Source organism: Meleagris gallopavo, chromosome 2, assembly GCF_905368555.1.
Source record: "Meleagris gallopavo chromosome 2, MGAL_WU_HG_1.1, whole genome shotgun sequence".
In the NCBI taxonomy this organism is placed as follows: Eukaryota; Metazoa; Chordata; class Aves; order Galliformes; family Phasianidae; genus Meleagris; species Meleagris gallopavo.
Genome location: NC_139405.1, coordinates 107,407,016 through 107,433,076, shown reverse-complemented (window position 1 = coordinate 107,433,076; position 26,061 = coordinate 107,407,016). Strand labels below are relative to the sequence as shown.

General features: G+C 45.7%; 1 protein-coding gene across 1 annotated transcript; it reads left to right on the top strand.

Moving 5' to 3' along the window:
* Nucleotides 1-1,637: 1,637 nt before the first annotated feature.
* On the top strand, nucleotides 1,638-24,924 carry TFAP2B (transcription factor AP-2 beta). Its single transcript, XM_085218362.1, has 7 exons — nucleotides 1,638-2,465; nucleotides 3,861-4,319; nucleotides 9,484-9,544; nucleotides 17,228-17,447; nucleotides 19,392-19,510; nucleotides 21,853-21,994; nucleotides 24,207-24,924. Exons 1-7 carry the CDS (start codon nucleotides 2,439-2,441, stop codon nucleotides 24,505-24,507), a joined length of 1,329 nt encoding a protein of 442 aa, XP_085074488.1. The 5' UTR covers nucleotides 1,638-2,438; the 3' UTR covers nucleotides 24,508-24,924.
* Nucleotides 24,925-26,061: the final 1,137 nt, after the last annotated feature.

Genomic DNA, 26,061 nt, shown 5'->3' with positions numbered 1-26,061 from the left:
CGCTGGATCTGCTCCGAAATGGGAACTAATAATAATAATAATAATAATAATAATAATAATAATAATTAGATGGAGGGAAAGGTTTGCCGCTTCGTCAGTGATTTTGTTGGTGGTGGTGGTGGTTTTTTTGTTTTTAATTTGGATTTGGTGATGCTGCTGTTCGTAGGATTTGGGAAGGATTCTCACAGCTGTTGGTTGGGGGTGTTGGAAGGATTCTGGGCGATACCGTCCGGCTCGGGGAAGCGCCGTCGGGGCCGCACAGCTGCAACAGCTCCAGAGCGGTCCCGCATCGCTTCGGACTTCCATCGGGAAAGCAGTCAGAGTTAAAAAGAAAAGAGGAGGAAAAAAAAAAAAAAGAGAGAGAGAGAGAGAGAGAAAGAAAGAAAAACGCTCAGAGGGAGGGCACTGCTCCGACTTTTCGCAGCCGGAGTAAGGATGGGAAAGAGCCGCAATGTCTCCGGCTTTCCGAGCTGCGTTCAGGTTCGTTATCAACCGGCATCGCAGCTCGGTGGGTTTGCGGGTCTCTCGGCAGCCCCCAGACCCGCTGAGCTTTCCCCGACCCCAGCACAGCCCGGCCATTGTCTGTGCCGCAACAGCGGGCGACAAAACGTCTCCCTTCCCCTCCTGCGAGGTGGGGAAATGTCGGGTTTTTTTTCTCCCCTCTCTGGTTTTTTTGGAAGGGGAGATGGAAGCGTCGTGCGTCCCTCCACGGCCGTGGGAGAGGTGGGATGGGGCAGAGCGATCCTAACCCTCCCGATGCGCTCCGGGTCATTCCGTAGCGGACAGATTTCAAAAGAATATTTTTGTGGATTGGTTTGAAAGAGGAGGAAGGATTCTTAAAAGAAAAGAAAAAAAAAAAAACAAAGAAAAAAAAAAGAAAAAAAAAGTGTTTCTCCTCCTTCTCCTCCTTTTTCTTTCCGATTTCTAATTGAGAACGCGATTACAGGGGCGTCTCAGGCGCTTAAATGGAATCTGTTCTTAAAACAAAAGTGTGTGTGTGCGTGGAATGGGGACTGGGGGGGCTGCTCTGGGAAGTGTGAGTCTATTTAGGAAGGAACGTAAGTTGAACTTTAACAGAAATGGCAGACAGTCCAGTTGAACGAGTTCCTGCAACATCAAAAAGGTTTTACATCGCCCCCGGCTTTGCCTCGAAACTAGAAATTTACTATCCTTTAAAAATCACTGCCTACATTTTACATTTGGGTGAAAATCGGGATAGATATGTGCATATCTATACGGCGGGTTGGGTTCTTGCTGCGTATCGGGCTGGAGGAGGATTCGGAATTGAAGGGAGCCCAACTTCACCCCGCTGCAGCGTTTATTGGGCTGTTCCGAATGAGCACGGTCGGTAACACGCACCAGAAGGGCTTAATCTCCGCTGTAAATAGATAGATTGGAGTCAGTGAGCATTTCTTCTTCTTCTTCTTTTTTTTTTTTTTTTTTTTTTTTTTTGAGAGAGAGAGAGAGAAAAATAAAAAAGTAGGGGGAAAAAAAAAAGAATAAAAAGGTAGCGAAAGGATTAGGAAAGCCTCTTATTTTCCTCCTTATTTGTTAAAAGAAAAAAAAAATCTACGAGAACAAAAGCACCAAAGGCAATCAATTCACTGTATTGGGAATGTATAATTAAACGTAAAGGAGGGGGGGGTGGGGGGGGGAAGAAAAAAAAGAAAAAAGAAATACGTTTTTTTCTTCTTCTTCGCCTCCAGCACTGCTCCATCTCCCTTCCCTGCTCAGTGTCTGCTTTCCACGTCTTCCCCCGCTCGAGTTAATTGAAGTTCTGCCTCTTCCCTGCTAAACTTTTTCCCCCCTCTCCCTCTCCCCAAACTCTGCCCCTGCCAGCCCCCCTCGTCTGATTACATCGAGTAATTCTCCACTGAATGAACGTCATTTACAATAGTAGGGGAGCTCTCGAGCTGGCTGCCAGCTTCACGCTCCATTTGGTCCTGCATTCTCCCTTTAAAGTAGTCGTGTAATATTAATAGTCATGAATATCAATTATTATGAGGCGGCGTAGGGAAGGAAAGGGAGGAAGGGGTAGCGGAGCAGTCTGAGCCCAGCCTTGGGTTGAAGAGGATTGCGTTTGGGAGCTCAAAGGGAAAAAAAAAAAAAAAAAAAGAAAAAAAAAAAGGAAAAAAAAAGAAAAAAAAAAAACCAACAGAGAGGGAGGGGTGAATCATATATGTAGATAGAGGTTTCCAGGCTCGGTTTTGGGGGCATTGGTTCTTTTTTTTTTTTTTTTTTTTTTTTTTTTTTTTTTTTTTTTTTGATGGATAGTCTCCGAAATACCTCAAGCTGTTCTCCTGTGTCCAACACGGCCCTTTGCAGATCTCCTTGATATATATCTATATATATACTTTTTTTTTTTTTCCCTTCCAAATATTAGTGTTATCGCCACACTCTTTGATTTTTAGCTATTACAAGACTTTTTTTATTTCCAGATGTTAGTCCACACCTATTCCGCCATGGTGAGTTTGGATCCATGTTGTACTAGAATTGCATGTTCTCTCTCTCTCTCTCTCTCGATCTGTTGTCTCTCTCTCTCTCTCTCCCTCTCTCTCTTTTAAACGCCTTTGGCTTGGTAATTTAGCACAATAATTGGAGGAGGCTTTGCAGCTGCTTCTCCCTTTTTGCATTGTGTGTTCTCCATTTGAGATTGGGGGTGGGGGGCGCTTTGGGAGGGGGGGGGGGGAAGAGCAGGGGAAAAAAAACTTTATTTCCCCCCCCCCTTTTTTTTTTTCTTTTTTTTTTTTTTTTTTTCTTCCCCCTTTTTAAACCCTGTGTGCCATTGCTTGTGGGGGTACGAGCCGCACTTGGTGGAATATCTCCTTTTCTTCGATACTTTCACCTCGCAGCTTCCAAGCGACGGAGTGGGACAAAAGTCCGCTCCCACCTTTCCTCTGAAGCCTTCACACACTTCTCTCCCCCAACCCCCCCCACACCCCAAAAGACTTTACATTACAATTACCCCCCCACCCCACCCCCCATCCCCTCCCACCTCTTTCTCCGGAATATAATATTGCAAAAAAGAGACAAAAAGACACTGGGAGTTCCTAACAGAAATCATAGCGGTTGGATTCGTTCAGTACAGATGTTTCATTTTTATTCTGCTTGGTTATTATTAATATTATTACCATTAGACTCTTTTATCCGAAGGGTCCCCGCGATATTATTATTATTATTATTATTATTATTATTATTATTATTATTATTATTTCCCAGCTCTTTACCTCGGGCTCTTCCGAGAAGTGCAAACTTTCCCCTTCGGGTCTTTTTTTTTTTTTTTTTTTTTTTCCCCCACGTGAAGATGGGTCGCTGATGTCGAGCTGTTGAGTTGCAGGGCTTCAGCGGAGGAAATAAAGAGACGTTGGGAAACTTCGGGCAGGACGAGGGGTGGGTGGTGAGGAGGGATGGATTTGAAGGCTTTCTCTCTTTTTTTAAACTTTCTGTTTTATACCGGAGACCGGTGGAGGGAGAACAGTGTTAGTAGAGCGGAGTCACATATCGAGTACGGAGCATCAGTCCTACATGTTTAATTAGGACATGAAGCGTCTCTCCCTTCCCCCTCCCTCCCCCCTTTGCCCTTCCCGAGTTATTCCTGGGCATAGTTTTGGGGACGAAGCGTTGGGATGCAGGGGAGGGGGGGGACACCAACCAACATTGGTTCACCATGATTTCGCTTTTCCTTTATTTTGTTTTATTTCGGGGTGGGTGATATACCGCTGGGTTTGCGTTCTTTATATCAAAAAAAAAAAAAAAAAAAAGAAAAGAAAAGAAAAGAAAAAAAAAGAAAAAAAGAAAAAAAAAGCTCCTCTTTTGTTGTTGTTGTTGTTGTTGTCGTTTTTCTTTCATCCCGCCTGTAGGACCGGCATGATGGAGTGCCCAGCCACAGTTCCAGGCTGTCCCAGCTGGGATCCGTCTCCCAGGGACCCTACTCCAGCGCTCCTCCGCTCTCTCACACCCCGTCCTCGGATTTCCAGCCGCCTTATTTCCCACCCCCCTACCAGCCTCTTCCTTACCACCAAAGCCAGGACCCTTACTCCCATGTCAATGACCCCTACTCCCTAAACCCCTTGCATCAACCCCAGCAGCACCCCTGGGGACAGAGGCAGAGGCAAGAGGTTGGATCAGACACCGGGTCACTGCTGCCACAGCCTCGGGCCGCCCTGCCCCAGCTCTCGGGACTGGACCCCAGGCGGGACTACCACTCGGTACGGCGACCAGATGTCCTGCTGCACTCAGCTCACCATGGCCTTGACTCCGGCATGGGGGACAGCCTTTCCCTGCACGGCATCGGGCACCCGGGGATGGAGGAAGTCCAGGTAAGGCAACGCTTTTCTTTCTTTATGGGCGATGCTTTCCACCAGGGAATTGTTTTGGTGCGGGTTAAAACGCTTTTTTTCTTTTTTTCCTTTTTACTATAATTGTTACATTGCCCCTTCCCTCCCCCAATTTTTTTTATTTTTTGTTTTTTTGCTTTTTCCCTTTTAATTTGTATGTTCGAGGCGAGTTGATTTCGTAGCTGTCACGCACGGGCTCTGCTTTGCCAACTGTCTGCTGCAAAGAGCAGAGTGCATTGGGGCAGGCAGGCTCTGCTACTCTCCACGTGCTCCCAGAGCTGGCAGGGTTGAAGCCTGGCTTTTCAAATCCCAGCTATTTCCCATGCAATCTCAACTCCCCCTCCACCCCCCGACGCTAATTTCCTGCACTCCAGGGACTTTGATGAAACTGTCAAATTACCTTTTTTTTTTCTTTCTTTTTTTTTTTTTTTTTTTTTCCCATTCCTGAATATCAACAGAACCCAAATCTAGAGGGGTTATCGGGACCGAACCGGCCCCATCCCTCCCTTTTTAAGCACAGTTATTCGGTTAGCGTTGATTTTACGTAGTTCGGTTCGCTCCTTTGGATGACAAAGGAGTTTCGCGGGGAGGAAAGCGCAGCATTTCCCAGCCTTCCCCCATCCCACGCGAAACTCATCGTCACGTGTTGTTTCCTAAAAACAAAGTGACCCTTAACAGCTTCGGTGCTGGGGCGGTTGGCATCTTGCTGGAACAGGGCACGGCCCCGGAGAGGGGGGGGAAGAGGAGGGTGGGAGGCTGCAGCCTCCGGCATCGGTCTTCTGAAAGTCAGGGTTTGGGGAGGTTGCCTTTCTTTCTTTCTTCCAAGTTTATCTATCAGAGATATGAAGAAGAAACGTATTAAAACTTGGAATACGGAAAGGAAGGGATGAGGGAACGACGCGTAGATTGCAAAGTTATAGGCAAGAGGAAAGGGAGGAGAAAAGAAGATGGGAAGAATAGTAGAAAAGGATCCTAGTGAACATCGTGTGAATCAGTGGCAGAGAAGCAGAAGGGATATATGGCATCAGCCTGAGGACTGTCTTAGGGCTGCAAAAAACCCCGTGCTTGGCTGGGAATGAGGATTTCAGGAACAGGAAGGTTTTATGCCCGGTTGTGCTTCTGCCTCCGAGCTCCATGACCGACGGGTCATTGGTTTCTGCGGGTTTCTAAGCTGGTTTGGGAGACCTGGGGGTAGCCTTGAGCCCCACGGGAGCGGTGTGCAGGTCTCGGCTCGCATTCCTCTATGAATGCAGCAAGAGGCTCTGCTCCCTCTGCCCTTCTCTCGCTCAGCAAGCGAGAGGCGTTAAGTACTGCTTGTGCTTTGATATTTATACCTTCTCCAAATAAAAGCCGGTAATTGTTGGCTCTTGTGAGAAAGGGAGAGAGAGGGAAAGAGGGGAAGAAAAGGGGAAAGGAGGGGAGGGAGAGGTAAAAGAAAGAGAGGGAGAGAGAGAGTGAGAGAAGGAAGAAAGAAAAGAAGAGGGATGAAAGGAAGAAAAAGGAAGGATGACAGGAAGGGAAGAAGAAAAAGGAAGGATGGAAGGAAGAAAGAGAGAAAGAGAGAAAAACTTCAGGGAGAGAGAGAAAAAAAAAAAAGAGAGAGAGAGAGAGAGAGAGAAGAGAAGGCTTGAAAAGCTCAGATCAGCAGCTTTTCCCCTCTTCCCCAATGAAACATCCCCGCGGCTCCGAGCTCAGCCTGCTGCTGCCGCACACGGGCTGCTTCCCCGGCTGGGGTAGGGATGGGAAATGGAAGAAGTATGGGCTGAGCTGTTTGCTCGGGATGCTGAAGGCACCGGCGTTGGAAGCGGTCCCTTCTTTGTAAAAGTTTGGTGGCAAACTGAGGGAGGAGGGGAAGAGGGAGAGGGTATCCCAAGGAGAAACACGTGAAGGGAGAGGTGTCCAACTGCAAGTTAGAGCAGGCAGCGGGGAAAACAGCCCAGTCCTTTCCTACTGTTCGGCATTTTCTATTCTTGTCCCCCCTCCCCACCAATGACAGATGGAACCGGGCAATTTTCCACCGAGAATTTTAATATGGATCAGGTTCCGCTCGGGCTATGAGGATTCCCGTTATTATCCAAGAAAGTGTTTCCAGAAATGGTCCCAAAGCCTTTACTTTTATTTTTTTTAATGAAGTCCTAAAAGTTGAACTGCTATAAGGTGAGACAGATGAAGACGTGTATCTCTGCTTTAGCTTACACGCCTCTGATTAAATAGATGCCATGAGAAAGGGTTGGGCTGTCAAGGGGAGAAAAGAGAGAGGAGGGGAGTGCGTGACAGAGAGAAACAGTGGTTATTATATAAACACCAAATCCAGGCCATGTGTAAGCCATTGTCCAGGGCTAGAATTAAGTGACTGCAACACGATAGCTCTCTGTTATTGTAAACAGGACGTACTGTATTGCTATTGCTGCCCCTTTCGAGAGGAATTCTCAATCTGCCACTGACGGCCAAAGGGAGGGGAGAGCCAAGACCTACTTTTGGAAAACAAATTTGTGTTATTTCACAGCGAATGCTGGAAAATCCCATTGCAACTCCAGATGATTCTTATTTCTTTTCACCATTTAGACCAAAGCAGGGCTCTACTAGAAAGAGATAGGGCAACGTTGTGCACAGGGGGAAATCCAGGCTGAAAAGAAAATAGGATTCTTTAGGATTTCCTCTCAGATATTTCCCTTGCTGTTGGATAAGGTGTAGGTGTATATACATGCAACATGTATATGCATATATAGGGGGTATTTATGTATCTATGTGGCACGTATGTGTATGCTATGTGTATTTGTATGGCATATATATATATGGTATGTGTATATATATTTGATGTGTGTATTCATATGGCTTGTCTACATATATATGTGCACATTTATCTATACATATGGCGTAAAGAAAGCTCCATGCTACGGGATTATTGGCAGAGGGAAGGGAGGGCAGTCTTCCTCTCTCAGTTATAAGTATATCAGGAACCCCCCCACCACCACACACCCCCCCCTAAACCACGCATCTCCACTTCTCCTCCTCCCCACGCTCACGGCTGTCCCCTCCTGTGTGCCAGCAAGAGGCACGGAAAGTTAAGTTGCACACCAAAAAACACCCAACTCTCTTATAAAGTAACCCCTGGTATCACTTTTAACTAAAGAAGTCTAGTAATTAAAAGTCTGAGTTGTTTTTCCACGTTTCCGCATGCAGTCCTAATTAAATCTTTACGATCCTCTCTGTGACTATTAACTGCCAGCATGCTGAGCGAATATCCTGTACAAAAACCCAGCAGGAGGGCGTAATTAGATAGAAAATCAGACAGGAGTCTTCTCATTAACTACAACAACTAACCCACGTTGCTGATGGAGCGAGCGGAGTGCACGCACGCACATAAAGCGTGTGCGCAGACCTATACCCCAGAGATAAGGTGAGAAAAGAGAGGAGGGGGGAAGAATAGGGAGAGAAGATGGCGTTTCGTATTTACCTCCAGCTCTGCGCCATCGAGTCGCAAGGCGCAGCGCTCCGGCAGGCTGCAGGATCTGCTCATCATCCCTCTCTCGGCAGCTGCTGAGGGAAAGGAGGGAAGAGTTGGTAATCGTGTGTGTTGTGGCCCTTTAGGTATGCGGGCTATTGATTAGGGAAGAGGCTGAGCCCACGCACGGTGTAAGGAAGAGCCTTGTGAGTGCGCTTTGGAGTGCACAGTGCAACGAAAGAAGTGGAAAAGTCCACGGGAAAAATTGCTCCATCACCTTTTTTTTTTTTTTTCTTTGAGGGGAGAGATGTGATTTTCTCCTAAATCCGGGTTGGAAAGTTGGAGATAAGGGCTGGAGTCGGATGAGCTCAGCTTCTCGAAGAAGCCGATATAATAGAGAAGGGAATGGCTGATATGTTGAAAAGATGTTTTCCTCGTGGAAAAAAAAAAAAAATATATATATATATATACGTGTGTGTGGGAGAAGTTCTTAAATATGGCATACCTTGAAAATTAAAAGGAGAAATAAAAAAAAAAGAGAGAGGAAAAAAAGGAAAGAGGAAAGGGAAAAAAAAAAAGCCAAATTCTGTGTAGAAAGAAAAACAACAAATAAACAAATGAAGGAGAAAAAAAAAAAAAAAGTATAGGAAGCACATACAGGTCCTCCTTCCACCTGAAACCCGGAGTTCAGCCTAAAGCAGAACCTGTGGCAGCTCCGCAGTGAATTGCCCTCTCGACGCTGCTCTGATGGAGGTGGTTTCGCTGCACCGAGCTTTGATTTGCGTTGGTTTGCAGTCGTGGACCACACCATCAAGCTGAGATAAGCGACCCAACGTGTGCTCTGCCCCTCTTTGTTCTTTCCCCTTCACGAGTGCCGTTATAACAGGTGTGCTCCGACAGGGACCCAAAAGAGCAACAAATCGTAAAAAGAGATTTTTTTTTTTAAGGAGGATCGGGGGATTTTTTTTTTTCTAGGCGATCAATTTCATAGCTGATACTTTTGATAAGGTATAACCCCGCACGGCCCTCCCGACCCACAAATTGGGGACCCCGGGGGCTGTAAATCCTTTTCTGCTTACACCCTACACGAAGTGGGCGTTGCGCTGCTCTTCAAATCGCCCAGGCTTTAATTAAAAGTCCATAACGCAAACTATTCTATGGAAGAAGTAAATGGCCCTTGAATTATTAAGATGTAGCGGGGTTAAGCAAACAAACAACACAAAAATAGGAGAGGTGGAGGAGGAGGGGGGAGGGGAGGGAAGGGGAGGGAGAATTGAAGTTGTCCTTAATCGTGTTCATTTATGCCATGCAATAGATCTTGCAGATGTTGCTAAATTGCCGGATTTTCAAAGGGAGAAATGTAAAGCTTTCTCGAATGCAAAGAAGTCCATGAGATAGCCACGGTTTTATAAGATAACAAAACCAATATTGCGCCCCATATGCTTCACACCTCCCCTTTTTTTTTTCTCTCTCTCTCTCTCTTTTTCTTTTTTTATTAGGCGACTGTATAATTTGTAAGAATTTCATTTCCTTGTCGTTTGGGGGGAATAATAATAACAATAATAAGACTAAAACTCCCTCCTCCCCTAGTGAATTAATATAAATGGAAATAACAGCAACCCCAGTTTGGAATGACATGATTTATGTACGCGGTTCTTTAATATCCAGTCAATTTGAATAGCGATGTTTTTATATCCACAGTCAGTTGAAGATGCCAATAACAGCGGTATGAACTTATTGGACCAGTCTGTCATTAAAAAAGGTATGGATTATTCCAACGAGCTAGAAAAACTTTTACCGTGTGGCAATAATACCCTCGTGATATATATATATGTGTGCGTGTATATGTACATATATTTTACTTCGGGACAATGAACGGAGCCGGGAAGGAGGAGGCAGGAAGATGAATCGCTGATTGGGTCTTTAGATGGAAGGGAAGGGAAGGGAAAGGGAAGGGAAGGGAAGGGAAGGGAAGGGAAGGGAAGGGAAGGGAAGGGAAGGGAAGGGAAGGGAAGGGAAGGGAAGGGAAGGGAAGGGAAGGGAAGGGAAGGGAAGGGAAGGGAAGGGAAAGGAAAACTAGATCGCCCCCCCTTCCTCCAATCACACCAACGCCTTCAAATGGGGCACCCCTTGCTGCCGCCCATCCCCAACAGCCCTCCATGGGGATCTCGTGGCTTTATACCTGGGAGAAAAAGGGGGGGTGAGGGAAAGCAATGCCTTCACTTTTGGGCTTCAGTTCATCTCCCAGGCGGGTGGGAGGTGGAAGGGAGAGAAAGCAATGCCTGTGGAAAGCAGCTCTGCCTTCCTTCCCCCAGCTCCCCCCACCACCACCACCTCCCCTTCCCCCTGCCTATTTTTTAAATCTCCCTACATATGCGCACATGATTTAGTGTAACTGCAGAATCACCCCATACTGTTAAAGGGAATGTGATATTAACAAATGTTTGCAGTCTCTCGTACAGCTGTAAGCAAAATAATTAACTAATTAAACTAATTAAATGTAATTACAATAACTCATTTCGGGCGTAATGCAGCTGCTTAATTTTTTTTACATTTCTCTGACAGTCACTGGAAGATGCTTGGCGATTAGTGTTGTGTTATGCTGGTAGACATTAAACAGATCCCACACTGCAAATGTAGGGGAAGCTATCTTTAATTATCTAAGGAGTTTCTATTTCTAGATTCAATTTTAAGTACCAGAGATGAGGCTTAGAAATGCTGGCCCTTATGCTTACGATCAGCAGAGCTCATCTCCGGGACCTTATGATTTGTCAAACCCTCAGTGAAGCTACAAACACTTCAGATCTCGTAGAACCCAAAGCAAAATAAGCGGAGTGTTTATTTAAAACGCGTTCAGGGCAGCGTGAGGTCCTTCCGTGTGTTTATTGTTTCTTGTTTCAACCCTCGTGCGCCTTTACCACGAGCTTGCAGTTGGTTGAGGGATGAAAACTCCAAGATCGTTTGCGGCCACCGGTTGGAAACGTCGAAGAGGGAGAGACAAAGAATTCCTTGCTTAAAGGGAAAGGCGTTACTTCGGCTTCTGTGCTTTGAGTGGGTGTTGCGGTCAGGATCTGCAACCCGACGGCTCGTGGTGGTGTTTTTCCCCTTCTCCCCTCTCTATTCTCCATCCTCCCCTCCCCACCCCGCTCTGCTGCCTCATGCGCGATGTTTCCTCGTGGGCGTTGTTTGATTAATTGGTGGTTGATTTGCGGTCGGGAGCCTCCTTTTATAACGCTGGGCCGCGTTCGCACTTTCGTTTCTCAGCCTTTAAACATCTCCCAGCCTCCCCTCCCACCTCCATACCCCTCTCCCATTCAGATCCGGCACGGATTAGGGACAGGATGAGATGTGCCCGCTGTGCCTCGAGCAGCGGAGATGGGCACTGCGCGATGCCATAGGGCATAGGCATACGCTGAGTTCTACCGGCGTTACACGTGCGCTTTGGAAATCAGATTACTCAAAGGCACCGAGATTCATCTCCTGCTGTGCTAAAGTCACTGTAGTTGCGTTTTCTTCCTAATGAATCTCGCCAGCAGAAGGGCACGGTGTGGGTTCGGTTTCTTTTCTGGGTGCTGCGAAGTGGGAGCTGAGCGAGGGGTAACGTTTGGGACAGGCAGAGGGGAGTGGAATCATAGAATCATAGAATGACCTGGGTTGAAAGGGACACGATGCTCATCCAGTTCCAACCCCCTGCTATGGGCAGGGTCACCAACCAGCAGACCAGGCTGCCCAGAGCCACATCCAGCCTGGATTGGGGCCAGAGGAATGGCACATAGAGGCTTCCATCCGAATTTCACTTTGTTCCCTGTGCTACGAGAGCTACTTCGGAACAGGAATAAGTTATTTAAGCTCTGCAAACACTTATTGCAGGCGTAGGATGCGAGGAGTTATGGGTTCGAGCACTCCTCGTGATAAGTATTTGCTAAACAAGCAGTAGAGGAGATCTATTTCGCCCAAACGTAGCTTAGCTCCTAAAATGCTTTAATTAAACTGTAGTGAAAAGAATACAACGTGAACTCGAAGCATCAAGTTAATTATATCATCCAGGCTGCGCTTGCCTCCTTCTTTATGGACTTCGAGGCCTGCAGAGGGACTTATCTATCCATCAATGCAAAGGGATTGCCAAAAATATTAAGGAAATGATAAAGGGATTCATAGGCAGCTATCGATTTATCTCACGGATCGATCCCGCACAACGGATCCCGCACACGCGGCCCCTTGTTATGTTTGCTATCTGAGCTTACTTGACATTTCTGAAGTAATTTAGTTAAGAGGAAATGAGTTGTTCCCAGTAGAGAGAGCAAACGAGTGGAGTGAAGGTAGCCAGCGTGATAAATGGCTCTTTCATTTGGAGATCTCCAGAGCTCGTTTAAGGCTAATTTTCTGTATTAGCCCCCTTTGAGCTATTAATGCAATAGGCAGGGACCGTGGCCCCTCATCTCTTAGCTGCCCCATTAGAGCGAGCATTAAGCTCCCAAGCCTGAGCTCTGCTGCGGTGGTGGTGAAATAATGAAAGGTGCTCTTAAAACTCTCCTAATCTAAGCTGGCAGAGGGTGGTTAATACGATTTGAAGGGGGCTGGTCAATGAACAATCAATAAACTAATAATGAGAAGGATTCGGTACATTAACAGTCTCAAACTCCAACGAGACATTAAAAAATCATCGTTCACTCCTAGTCCCATTAAGATTTGGGTGGTGGGAGTGGGAAGGAGGGAGCCGGATAAATCATCGAGATGATAATAATCATCGAGGGAATGAATACCAGATTTAACTCAGCCCGAAAAACTTACTGGCTGCAGGTTTGGAGGCCTTTCCCTCCGTTCCCATTGCAACGAAGGGCAGGTTTTCCAAGTGTCGGCTCCCTTCGTCATCTGCTCATCTGAAATTCGCTTGGCACTCTCTATGGCAAAATCAGTCGTCGTCGCTCAAATCCCTCTGTGGCCCGAGCGAGAAGTTAATTTTTAGTGACTCTGGGGCACAGTCAGTGACCTTAACGTTATCCCGATATATTTATTTACTTGCAGCTATTTCTGAAGCCTGGCCTTACCTTCACATCACATTTAGCACGAAGGGCCGTTTTAACCCAAACACCTCTTCCGTTGTCTCCTTGCAGACACGCTCTCTTAATGACATTGTTTTAAGGAAAGATATGAAAGGAGCTCTCTTAACTTTGTTTTTCCCAAATAACTGAGTCGAGCAGAGCTCCTCCCCACCCCCCTCTTGAAGTATCCAGCAATAAATGATTAACTGAAAACCATTCCGGACACAGCCTTCCAGATGATAGATCTGGGAATCTGCGCCTTTTTTCGGGCTGCCCATTGAGCCTTGAGATTCCTTTTTTAATTTAACGCACAGCAATTTCGGAGGGAATATGTTTCACTTTGAAACGCACTCCGACTTCCAGGGGGAAGGGGAGCGATGAAGACAGGAATAAGAGGGAAGGGGACATTTACACTTTCTGTATGTGCTCATTAAGTCTTAAGCGATGATTGGGTCTTTAGTGGCAGCGGGCAGTCATTGTCCCTCTATTTGGCGACAAAGGCGGATCCAATCACCAGGAACAACACAGCCTTGCTGCTCTGATGGACTTCTTGCTCACTTCACACCCAGTAGGCAGATTAAAGGGGCTGAGGGCTGTTTGACACCTCTCCAGTAATTAGTTCGCCCGCGCTGTTCGCTAATAAGACGTACTAATCGCCATGGATTGTTCCATTAATTGATTGATTGATGCATCGGCGATCATATTATTTTGCAGCGTTACTGCGACGATGTCCGCAGCTCAGAGCTCCTGCTTCTTTTCTTCCTTTTTTCAGCTATTTTCAGGCCACGATTCTATTTATCCGTTCAGTTTGAGTGGTGCTAAAATGCCCTTTTAGTGCCACTTACGCTCCTGCGTGCGCAATTTCGCGCGTGTGCGGAGCGCAACCCCACAGGGAATCACCACCACCACAAAAATATAATAACAATAATTAAAAAGAAAAAGAGAGGAGGGAAAAAAAAAAAAAAAAAAAGAACCAACCCCTAAGACTTAATGTATGCACAGAAAATTGTAAACATGTAAAGAACTGAAAGCTTCACGCTGAGTTTCGCCATGCTCCATTTCCCCACCATTTCCTGCTGTCGTTTTAAAGCGATCTCGCTCGTCTAGAGATCCCGTTTGCAGGAACAGTATGCTTATAATTACTAACAAATCAAGCGGCTACTGTTGCTCTCCCGCTTTATTGATAAGCTGAAGAGAAATGGAAGGGGAAGGGATGACAAAGAGGGTGGAAGTCATCACGGGGAGTGAAAGAGGGAGGGAAGGAGGGAAGAAATGGAGGAATGAGGAGGAAAATAGATGATTTGAGAAGGAGGAATGATATGAGAGCGGTCGCGCCCGTAATTAAACAGAGTTTTGGAGCGCAGGGACAAGAAGAAACAAATCAGTGGGGGGGGGGGAAAGAAAAAAAAAAAAAAAAAGTTGAAGCGGAGGTGGTGGGGACGCTATGCAGGAGTTGTGTGTCGTTCTGTCAGCAGCCAAAGCAATCCCTGAGCTACGGGGAGGCTGAAAATCACCTCCCGTTACGGTGCGCATCGGTTTGCACGCCCGGGGGGCTGTGACACGCGCAGTGCACACGCGGACGCGTGTGGCCGTTCTGTTCTCTCTGTCTATAGCCGGAAAGCGACAGCCCACCATAAACATACAGATACGATGTCGATAGCGATAATTCATTCCATGGCAAACACGGGCTTTTTTTTTTTTTTTTTTTTTTTTGCTTTTTTTTTTTTTTTTTTTGGAGGGAGCATTAGGTAATTTACAGAAGATTCAGAGCGTAGATAGAACACATCTCTCTGAAGCTATGAAATCGCGATAGATATGCTTACACCGCCTGGGAAAGCCTGTAGATTGGGATGGGTGGTATTAAGGCTCCCAACTGTGTTCGCCGCAATACTTTTAGGGGAGGGGGTGGCACCGCAGGGAGCAAAGGGGCTCAGCAGAGCAGGGAAGGAGCCTGACTGCTCACCGACAGCAATTCGCAGGGGAAAATCAACCCCCCGAACACGTGGAAACCCATATTTCAGAGGTTAACAAATGTGAGAAGTGGCACGACGGGCGGTGTGGGGTCTCTTGAAAGCGTCGCAGGGGTAAATCTCTCTTTAGTGAGTTTAGACTAAGATCAGATGGCCGCGGAATTGTTGCCTCTTGTTTAATTTCTCAGTTCACTGGACAGTGACCTGATAAAGCGGTCACTAAATATAACCACGGTAGAAAGAGGTGAGTCCGAACCACTGAATCCGTGCGTTTGTCCGGAGGAGGAGGAGAGAAAAAAAACAAAACAAAAACAAAACAAACCGACAACCAACCAACCAAAACCAGTGATGAAAATCCATTTGGTGTGGCAATGTGTGAATCCAACTCTTTTTTCACTTTGTCTTGATGGTGCGCTCGCGTGATGCTGCTGAGCACGATGCACGATATATCTACGTATAACGGGGTGCAAGGCAGAGTCTCTCTCTTTTATTTTTACTACCCCGAAGAACTCTCTTCCTATAGAATCAACGGCAAAAATCCCATTAAGAGCAAGGAAAGGTTTCTAAGTCTCTTGTTACTGTTACTGTGCCGATCTCCAACTCTTTGCAAACGCCTTTATGAGCTGCATAATGTGCCCAACTAAAAATAATAAATAGGAATCCGTTTCACTTTCCGATTCCCCGAAGTAAAGCCACTCCGAACAATTTGTTTATACTGGGGACTACATAGAAGCAATACGTATATCTGAAATCGACATGCCTTTTGGTTTTTAGCTGTTATAGGGTTTTTATTGTGGGGGTCTGGTCTGGCGGTAGGAAATGATCTGTAATAAAAACAGTGCAATACGGTTGTGTCTATTCCATACGCCGAGGTTATAAAATTGGCAATTGCCCAGTAGTTAGCACTTGGTAATATATTAGGATACCCGATCTTATTGTTTAGCAACTCCAGACGACTTAAATATCCCCTCAACCCTAATGGTTTGATTCTCCAGATATGTCGCAAATAAACAGGGTTTTTATGGCTAATAGCCGGCATATGCGCACAAATCAGAGCCCTCTGATTTGCCGGATGGGTTTTGCAATTGATTTGAGTGGGAAAACGGCAAGAGGGCGAAGCGATATCAGCGCTGCGTGATGGTCTGTAATCAATTAAGCGTTCTCCTCCGCGGTCGCGGAGTTCTCTCCGCACATCGCGTTGCGGCGATCCACGAGGAAGCAGCGGTAGCAGCTGTCAGCTCTTATTAACTCCTGCATAAAACATACCTTAAGTACGGTTTGTTATCAATTACTCGCCGAAATGAAACAACTGGGAAAAGGCAAGGCGAGGCTCCCTATAAATTCAAGCGATTGGTTGGTTGATCAGCGCACCTGCCGTAAATCAGAGCGGTTGCGCGCAATTACGAGCGAGAGGTTGAAGTTCATTGGCAAACAAAAACCCGCGGCCCATTTCTTGTTGTTGTTTGTTTCCGAGTGGCTCTGGATGCCCTTATGGGGATTTGCTCGGTCTGATCTCCTCCTTTGGTCTCAACACGGCCCTTGTTTCTCAGAGCGATGGGGCACGTTGGTCGTGGATAGGATAAGAAGTTTCTATTTTGTTTTGGTGTTTTGGTTCGCCTTTTTTCTTTATTATTATTAACCTTTCATAGCTTCCTTTCCATAACTTCCAACCCTCCCTTTGGGGGTTGGAATTTGATGATCCTTGAGGTCCCTTTCGACCTAACCCAACCTATTCTATGATTATACGTAATACTGTATCCAGACTTCCTTTCTGTAGGAACAGATGAGTTTCCACTACTTTGAGGACAGCACAACACGGTTCAGTTGGCTCACGTCATGATTAAAACCAAGATTTTATTTTTCTGCTGTTCATCTTTTTCTATTTTTTTTTATCAGAAGGAAAAGGCTCATTTTGTTTCATAAACCAGACTTAATAAAAACACAAAGCAATAACAGAGCTGTCTTCTAGTTGCTGTATCCTCCAGCCTCCACACTTATTTAAGGCAGCAACTCCCTCAGTGTAGTGAATTTATTCCTGGCTCAGCTTAGAAGTAATAGGAAACATGAACGAAAGAAGTAATTCTTTTTCTTTCCCTGCGAAGCGTCAGGTGCTGTCAGCTGTACAAAAACAAGGGGAAGGGGGAACGGGAGGGGGAGGAGAGGGACGAAGAACCCAAAGTTGCCAGATACTTCAGACATGTGTTGTATTTCTCAAGCCTTCACAGAGGCTGTGCTGCATCGCCATCCTTGTTATTATCACATTCCTTGTTATCCTCACTCGAGGGGGGGGGAGGGGAAACACAGCCCCCCCCTTTGCTGTAGAGCTGAAAAGTTCCCTTTCATTTGGCTCTGCTGTGCGTGTTAGAATGTGTTTATGCTATGCTGTTCGTGCCGTGACGGTTTCTTCTCCTCCCCTCCTTTTTCTTTCTCCAGTTCCTGTCCCTCCAAAATCCGTTACTTCTTTGATGATGAATAAAGATGGCTTCCTGGGTGGAATTTCGGTCAACACAGGAGAGGTGTTCTGCTCTGTCCCCGGCCGTTTGTCTTTGCTTAGTTCAACTTCCAAGTACAAAGTAACAGTGGGAGAAGTTCAAAGGCGCCTTTCTCCCCCCGAGTGTCTGAACGCATCCCTGCTAGGAGGAGTGCTGAGAAGGTAAGGGGTTGGGGAGGCTGTGTTACAGTGAGCGTAAGGTGGAAATATTCTGCATTCGGGCTCTGAGATGAATGTAGGGGGAGCGTAGCCAAATCAAGCCCGGTGTAGCTTTAATCAGAGTTTCTCGGAATATAGACAGCCAGCAGCTCGGAAAAGCAATAATTTGGATTTCCATCCAGAGAGGGTTGCTATCGGAATCCTTCGCTGTTGGTGCAAATCACCTCCTAATGGCCAGGTCAGTGCTGCTGAATACCTCTAAGTAGTTAACATTATTGGTCCTTGTTAAGTGAGAGGTAGGGAGAGACCTCCAGGCCTGGGTACCAACCCGCTGAATGGGACATCGCTCATTCACTAACAAGAATTCAAGCTCCGAAATCATCAGCTGGATGAACGCTGAGAAGGGGCTTTATCATATGAAAGACTTAATTGCCAGCGTGATTTTCCTGTAGGAAAGCTGAGTTAAGAACGTACATCGATGAGAACAGAAAAGACGTTACGATGGAGGTTCTCCCAAGCCAGTGGAAATGTGGCAGACTGGGAAATAAAGAGCGACTTCAGGCAGCTCGTTGATACGTATGAATTGGCCCAGATGTAATTTCAGTTTACGCATAGAAGCTGCAAGTCTTAGAGTAGGAAAGATGCTGCCAACTAGTAGGCAAACACACCGTGTTTGTTTGTTTCCTTGCAATTATTACTGTGTTGAGGTCAGGTGCTCTGTGTCTGGAGAAAGGTACCGTGCCTGGCTCCGTGCAGTCACCCTATAACACACGTGGGAACGAGGAGCTCCTAAAATAGCTGCTGTTCCACACGAATGTCTGTAATCAATGCTCAGCTGTGATCCGTGCCAGGGAGAGGAGCAGAGGTTTGCTTAGAGACGGCAACCCGCCTGCAAATGGAGCAGGAGGACATCGGAGAGATACAGTGTAGAAAATGTAATTATCAAGGTAAAGAAACCTCATTATGGAGCTTCAGTGGATTACTGGAGATGGCTCAAACCGTAATCATTGGCTACTGTTGACTTCAGTTCCTATCTTGAATCTGAATTTTAGACAAGCTTGGGTTCAGGGCAGATGAAATATAGGAAGCTGTTCTGCCGTGTACCCCTATTTACTCTGATAGCAAATATTGAGAAGTCAGCCTGCTTTCTCTATCATTACCGGCTTTCCTTTCGTAAGCGTGACTGCTAAGTCTTAAACGTCTGTTAAATAAGAACCAAGAAGTGCTTGGGATGGTCTGTGACCTCAGTGCCAAAATTCTCACTGATATCACAGGTGGAAGGCTTCCACCCCTCGAGCTGTACGTACCTAGGGGTGTGTGAGCAATAGCTCCGTATTTCCCCACCTATGGCTCGTTTATCCTTTCAGTGTCCTTATCAGTAACCTTCGACAAATATTCACCTCTTCCTTCAGGCACCCAAATCCCCGTGTAGAACGCGGCGCCTCCGGGTGAGCGTTGCCTCTCCGCACGCGTTCACACGGGCACGAAACCGATCCTGAAGTTTCCGAAGTGCTTTCCTCCCATTCTGTCTGCCCGCAGTTCTCCCTTGGAGCATTTTTTTTCTCACCTTTTCTTCTTCTTATACCCGGACTAAACGAATATTTATTTCTCCTCTATCTTTCTGTCCATCCCCATGCTCCATCCTACCAGAATGCCATACAGTAGGAACTCATTTGTTCTCTAGCTCAGAATCCTCTGCGGTAATTATTGCTAACTGGCATTATTTGATTTCCCTGGGTAAAAGCGGAAGAAAAGTGGGCTCATCCCCACTCCTACCCCTGGGAGAAATTAAGCAAATAGCAGCAAACTCGGGCACAAATCAACACGCCCAGAGTGCCGAACACCGGATGAAAACCTTTTCAGGGCTCCACTGACAGCACAGACTGAACGTTTCCTCCAGGAGCACCGCGGGGCTTAACGACCATCTCGATTTCTTTGCAATTCTAGAGCCAAATCGAAAAACGGGGGGAGATCTTTGCGAGAAAGGCTAGAAAAAATCGGTTTGAATTTACCAGCCGGCAGGCGTAAGGCTGCAAATGTCACTTTACTCACCTCCCTGGTGGAAGGTAAGCGAGGCTCGCAGCTCCTTTCACACCCCCTCCCGCCTCGGGGCTGATATTTCGCGAACCACAAAAGGCTTTGGGGGATCAGGTGGGAAAGCCTCGAGGAGGTGAAACGCAGGGCGGGTTGAAGGAACGCTTGTCAAGGATCCCGTCCCCTAAAATGTCCCCGGAGGGGGAATTGGTGGCAAGAATGGTGTGCGTGTGTGTGCGTGTGTGTGCGGGAGCTGGGCAGTCCTGTTCCTCATTGCTATCAATTACCGGGCTGTGCTCCCTGACTCCACGTCTGCTCCATCCTCCCGCTAATTCGCTCATCCCGAGTTTATTTGTGCTTGAGGCTCGTTGTTTGTTGACTCTCAATGAGGGCGAAAAGTATATTTGGTGAAAGAAATAATCAGTTGAAGACTTTAGGGAGCACGGTTTGCCCTATAGTGGGTGGAACAGAACAAGGACTCGAGCTATTCCCAAGGAAGAAAAGAAAGAAGGGAGGGCTGAAGTTTCATCTCAAGTCATAGGATACCCCGAGTTGGAAGGGACCATAAGGATCATAGAATCCAACTCTTCATTCAGCTGATGTCGTTGTCTTAAAGCCCCTAAATATGTTTAGGATACGTGTAAGTTTATGCTAAGGGAAGTTGGACCTTCTCCAAAAAAAAAAAAACAAACCCATAACCAGAATAGTACGGATGCAATTATGAATTGTATGTATCTATGTTACACATACACACCGAGAGGAGTAGGAATAATCCACTTATCTCCTCCACATACGAGCATGCATAAACATTTGTGCTAGATACCAACTTTCCAGCTCTTCTTGGTGGAGTTGTGGCAGCGATAAGCCCACACCGCATGCAGAGCTGGGCTGATAGCAGCTCCTCGTGGTAGTGCAGGCCTCAGATAGAGGCACGGGGGTGCCTGCTATAGGGGTTGTGCAGCATTATGGATGCACCCAGGGTGCTGAACCGTAGGTGTGAATGCAGCTGTGTGCGAGAAACTCGACTCACAGCAAAAGCAAAGCTGGCTTGCAGCCCATGAGGATACACAGTGATGTGAAACCCCACCTTAAGAGAGTAGGAAGGTGCGTGCATCGCTCTCCTGGTTTCCTTACAAATCAACAGCAGTTTTTCTCATGCGAGCTTTCTCCTTTTGGAATAAGCTGCACGTGATGTAGGGTGAAGTTTGCTTGGTGAGAGCAGCCAGGCTCTGGTGATGCTGTCATTGTGCTCCAGTCGGCATCCATCGAGTGTTGCCAGAGGGGTGGCTGCTGTGGGGACACCTCGGCTGCCCTCGTGTTCAATTAAGCTTTGTTGATTAGGGAGAAGCTCTGGGAAGCAGAGATGACGTTGGAAGGCAACTCCTGGTCGTTAAAAATACCACAGTCCTGGAGTTATTAGACCTATCTGCTTTGCGTGTTGGAAATCTTCCCCTCTGCTCCCTCAGGCAGTGCTTTAAAGGGTTTAACGCTTTATTCTGGAGGAGTTGAGCTGTAATCTGGTGGAATCCCCTTAGAGTCTGAGGGTGCTATTTCTTTTTAATTACTTTTCCCCCCTCTTTTCCACTTTTCTTCAACTCCTGTCTTCTTCTCATAGCACAGAGTGCATCAGAAGGGGTTTGATGACATGAACCTCTCTGTAGGCAAGGAATTAGAAAGCAGGCAGTGGAAATGACAGTTATAATTAGAAGAATTAGTGTTGTTCACTGACAAAATTGCCATCAGTTTATATCCTTCCATAGGTCAAAGAGGAGTTCCCATTGCTGGTGATCAGTTAAGAGAGCAGAGTAATGAATTCCATCAAACAAAATAGACTTATTTCCATCATTTTACTGATGTGGCAACAACTGTGGTAATGATTTAAGTGCCGTGTAGTCCTATGCAAAATGGACATAATGCTAATTTTGATGTCAACACCCATAAAATGTTGGAGAATGTTCTTTTACCGTATTGAAATAGCAATATTTTTGGTGCTCTAAGGGAGGGTTCAGTCCTTCTGTCTTTTGGGACTTGCTTAGTTTCCCCCTTTTTTTTTGGCCCAGTTCACTTAAATGTGTGTGTGTGTGTGTGTTCTCTGCCACAATTCCCTATGGGATCAGTTGCATGCGTGTCTATAAGCCACCCTCAGTACGTTGCTGCAAAGACAGCTGTAAATCTGTACCCGAAACTTCCTATTTCCCCCAACATAAGATTTATAGAGAGATAACCAATGTCTGGAGCTTGGCCTTAAGGTGCAGTTGGGCTTCTGAGAGCTGCTGTCCCCCAGAGAAGCAGTGTGCAGCAGCAAAGCATTACACGAAGCCTTGTCAGCTCGGCCCCAGCCCAGAGGTGTTAATGCCCCTCTCATTCCATCCAGGTGAGGCCGTTCATTTAGCCCGGGATTTTGGGTACATCTGCGAAACGGAGTTCCCAGCCAAGGCTGTTTCTGAATACCTGAACAGACAGCACACAGACCCCAGCGACCTCCACTCCAGGAAAAACATGCTGCTTGCTACAAAGTGAGTGCCAACTTATCCATCCCTCCCCTGGAAAAATCTCCCATTACCTTAAACCCTATGTCTGAGGTCAATTTAAAGGCAGACAGAGCCTCCAGTCCCAAAATTATAGTAGCCTCAGGGGGGGAGGAAGGGGTGCCCACATCACCCTGTCAGTAGGGTAGCTCTTATTGTCTGTATGTCACTCTGCAGTGGGACAGTGTTGTCCCTATGGAAGATGCATGGGCCTGACCTCTGGCTACCGTGTGTCTTTTCCAAGCCATCCTCAATCCAAAAACCACCATGAGAAGGCAACAACCAAAAAGTGGGTTGCTTTACACCGTGGTCTGTCTGTCTCTCCTGCTGCTCATGCACACCTGTCTGCCTGCTACCAAATTGCAACGTCTAATCCAGATGGTTTAATTAAGAAAAAAAAAAGAAAGAAAGAAAGAAGGAAGCAAGGTTGGAAAATCCAACAAAAACATTGTGAACTGATTATCACCCTCACTTTTGTCCCCTCAACCCATTTCTCTCTATGGGGATTCTGTTGGTGGCTTTGTTGTATGGGATGACTTGCACCCAGCTAACTGAGTGCTTGGGTCCTCAGTGGTGCTGTGTTTCTATCTCTTTTGTTGGGATGAGGAAAAGGAAAAATAAGGTAAAAGAGCAGCCGAAGGAGCTGTCATTTATTTCATGCTCTGGGACGTGGCTTGCCTCCGATGACAGCGTAATTTAAAGAAATATATGGAGGGTTGAAAAATCATTTGCTCAAATTTGTCCAGATGTTTTTTAGACGTGATTGGAATTTGATTGCCCTTTTCCGCAGGGTCAGAAGATATTAATGTCCCAGAACTTTAATTGCTCACAGACCCTGCTTTGCTCTTTGAAGATGTAAAGTGTTGCACTCATTACTGTTTGTTCTCCAAATTCGAAGTTTCCTCTCTTGCACTTTCTTAATGGATAATACACATAGAAGTAGACCTTTATCTTTCTCCACCCTCTGAAACCTTTAACCCACTGGGAATTTCAGGCGATGAGAGCTGAACTCCTTTTTCAAGTGTTTCTTTTTTGATTTTTTTTTTCCTTTTATATCTTTTTTTTTTCCCCCCTACTTTTTTTTCCCTCAGTCTCTGGATAGGCATCTACTCAAAGAAATTATCCCATTGGGAACCCCCCACCCCAGCTTCCACATTCCTACGTGGCCTTGGCATCTGTTGACATGAAGGCCTTCTGGACTAGAACAATGAAAAAGAAAGAAGGGGGAAATCATGTAAATAGTAATAATCGAATCTGATTTGCTAAAGTATGGAAAAAAATAAACAAGGGCCACACATTTCCTCTGATGCTTCAATTGGTCTTTCTCTCCCCAGATCAAAATAGGAAGTGCTGGTTTTGATAAGCCAGAATGGAGCTCTAGAATCCAGAACTTTCTCAACAAATTTGCAGACCCCAAGCAATCTCAAAAAAAGATTCCATTTAGTCCATTTACCACATCCCTCTGCCCCTCAGCAGCACGTGGATGTGATTTTTCTCCAGAAATGATGCTGTTGAGAGTTGCTGTAGGCCATGGTCCAGATGGGTGGTTGGCAGACACACGGTGTATCTCCCCTCAACTTGGTCATTTTTGGGTGCACCAAGCAGGTCTGGGTTTTCATAGTGTTTTGGAGATGTCCTTGTGATTGCAGGAGAGATTTGTATCTCTGGACCTCCTTGCAGTCCTGCAATTGCAGAAACGTGTTTCCTGAAAAGCATTACCCTAGTTGTGGATCCTAAGCGTCAGTTGGACTTGATGATCTTGAAGGTTTATTCCAACCTGAGCAATTCTATGATTCTATGATCATCCTAGGATGATCCTCAAGCGCTGGTGGGAGAATCGTAGAACGGTTTGAGTTGGAAGGGACCCTTAAAGGCTATCTGTCCCATTTCCCTGCACTGAACAGGGACACCCACAGCTCCATCAGTGCTCAGCGCCCATCCAGCCTGACCTTGGCTGTCTCTGTGCAACCTGTGCCAGTGCCTCACCACCCCAATTACAGAATCACAGATTCTATGGAAATCCTAAAAGGCAAAAATGTTCCATCCTATGGTTTGGGATCAGCTTTTGGTTGAACATGCTCTTTCCTTCAACCTTGGTTGTCTCAGAGAAGTGTGAGATAAGTCTAACCACTGCTTTTCTCCCTCTTTCTCTCCTTTTTTTTTTTTTTTCTCTTTCTTTGCCTTTCTCTCTTCTATTTAGGCAACTTTGTAAAGAATTTACAGATCTCTTGGCCCAGGACAGGACACCCATTGGAAACAGCCGACCCACCCCTATTTTGGAACCAGGCATTCAGAGCTGCTTGACTCACTTCAGCCTCATCACTCACGGCTTTGGGGCTCCCGCTATCTGCGCCGCCCTCACGGCCCTCCAAAACTACCTGACTGAAGCTCTCAAAGGCATGGACAAGATGTTCTTGAACAACAACACTGCTAACAGGCACACATCTGGCGAAGGACCAGGTAGTAAAACTGGAGACAAGGAAGAGAAACACAGAAAATGAGAGGAGGAAAAAAAAAAAAAAAAAAAAAGGAAAGGAAAAGAGGAAAAAAAAAAAAGTTAAATAAAAGGAGAAAAGAGAGAGAAAGAGATAATCTTTTAAAACAAAACCGTCTTAATTTTAGCTTTAAAAATATCGGATTGGGCTTTGGAAGAATTCTATTAGGTAGGACAAAATAATAATAATAATAAAAATAATAATAATAAAAGAAAGACGATAATTTAAGATCAGAGGAGCACAATGGCGCAAGACCAGTGGTTCAGAGTCTCTTGCCAGGAACATGTGAAGACAACCACCAGGATTTTTTTTTTTTTTTTCCCACTTCTGTTCTTTCACATTTTTTTAAAATAATGATTTGGGGAGGGGGAGGAATCTAATAATAATTAATAATAATAATAAAAGAAAGAAATGAATAACTTATTGGAAGAAATCGGAGAAACATTTTTGGTGTCAGTGCTTTGATTTCTTGAGCTGCACGGTCTGTCTTACTCTGATTTGATTATTATTATTATTTTTTTAACGACGTCCTGTCTCCACCTTAGATAAAACAATCTTCCAGAGTGTTCTGAGCAACCCATCACCTCATCCCCCACTCTTCCCATCTCATCTCACCCCCTTAGCTCTGTCTAGACTAGGAAAGGAGGGCAGGCAATGCCCAGGCTCCCCAGACCTCTCTCTCGAAGACATCACCATCAACCACTCACGGCTGTGTCTTCGCTTAATGGCATCAGATGGGACACTTTGAGTCATGGTAGCTCAACCCAATTAGCTCACTCTAGTTTTTAAGAATCCCACTGTTATATTTTTCCTGGTCTAGACAGACTCTCTGTTTAGATTGCCAACGTTTACAGGTGTGTATGTGTGCGTGTGTGAGTATGTGTGTGCATATGCGTATGCAGGCACATAACCCCGTAGGGGTGTGCGTGTGTGCTATGTATGTTTGTACATATATATGTATATAGCTGGACATATACATATATATATCTAATATGTGTGCATCAACCACACATATTCATGCATGCAAACATACCTTCGTGATTTAGTACAATGCCTTGTCTGTAATGGGTTGCAAAATTTGGAAGTAAGGTCTGGTATAATGTCAGTGCTACCTGATTTCTTAATTTCTGAGGTCTCCTCTTTCTCTAGGGAGTTTTATATTCCTAACTATGCCAATGTTTCAGTCCTTAATTTCCTCGAGTAGAGTGTGTGTGAGAGATATCTTTCCCCATTTTTAAAGAATTGTTAACAGCAGCAACAACAAAAAAAATGAGTGATATGAGTATGTAATTCTTTCTCAGGAGTATGCACTATTTTATTTTCTTCTGTTTCCTCAAGCTTTGCCCGCTTGGCTTATGAGCTTCTTCAAAGAGGACTAGAGATCCCTACACAATATATCAGGTACAGAGAAAAAAAATCCACAATTCTGATATTCTGATACTTTTTTTGTCTTTTTTCAAATCAAAGCCAGTTGTTTCTGAATTCCGTAGGTGCACTTCTTTAAAGAAGCTCAAAGGGAATAATTGGAAGGAGATAAAACTATGAGTTGAAATTGAGGTG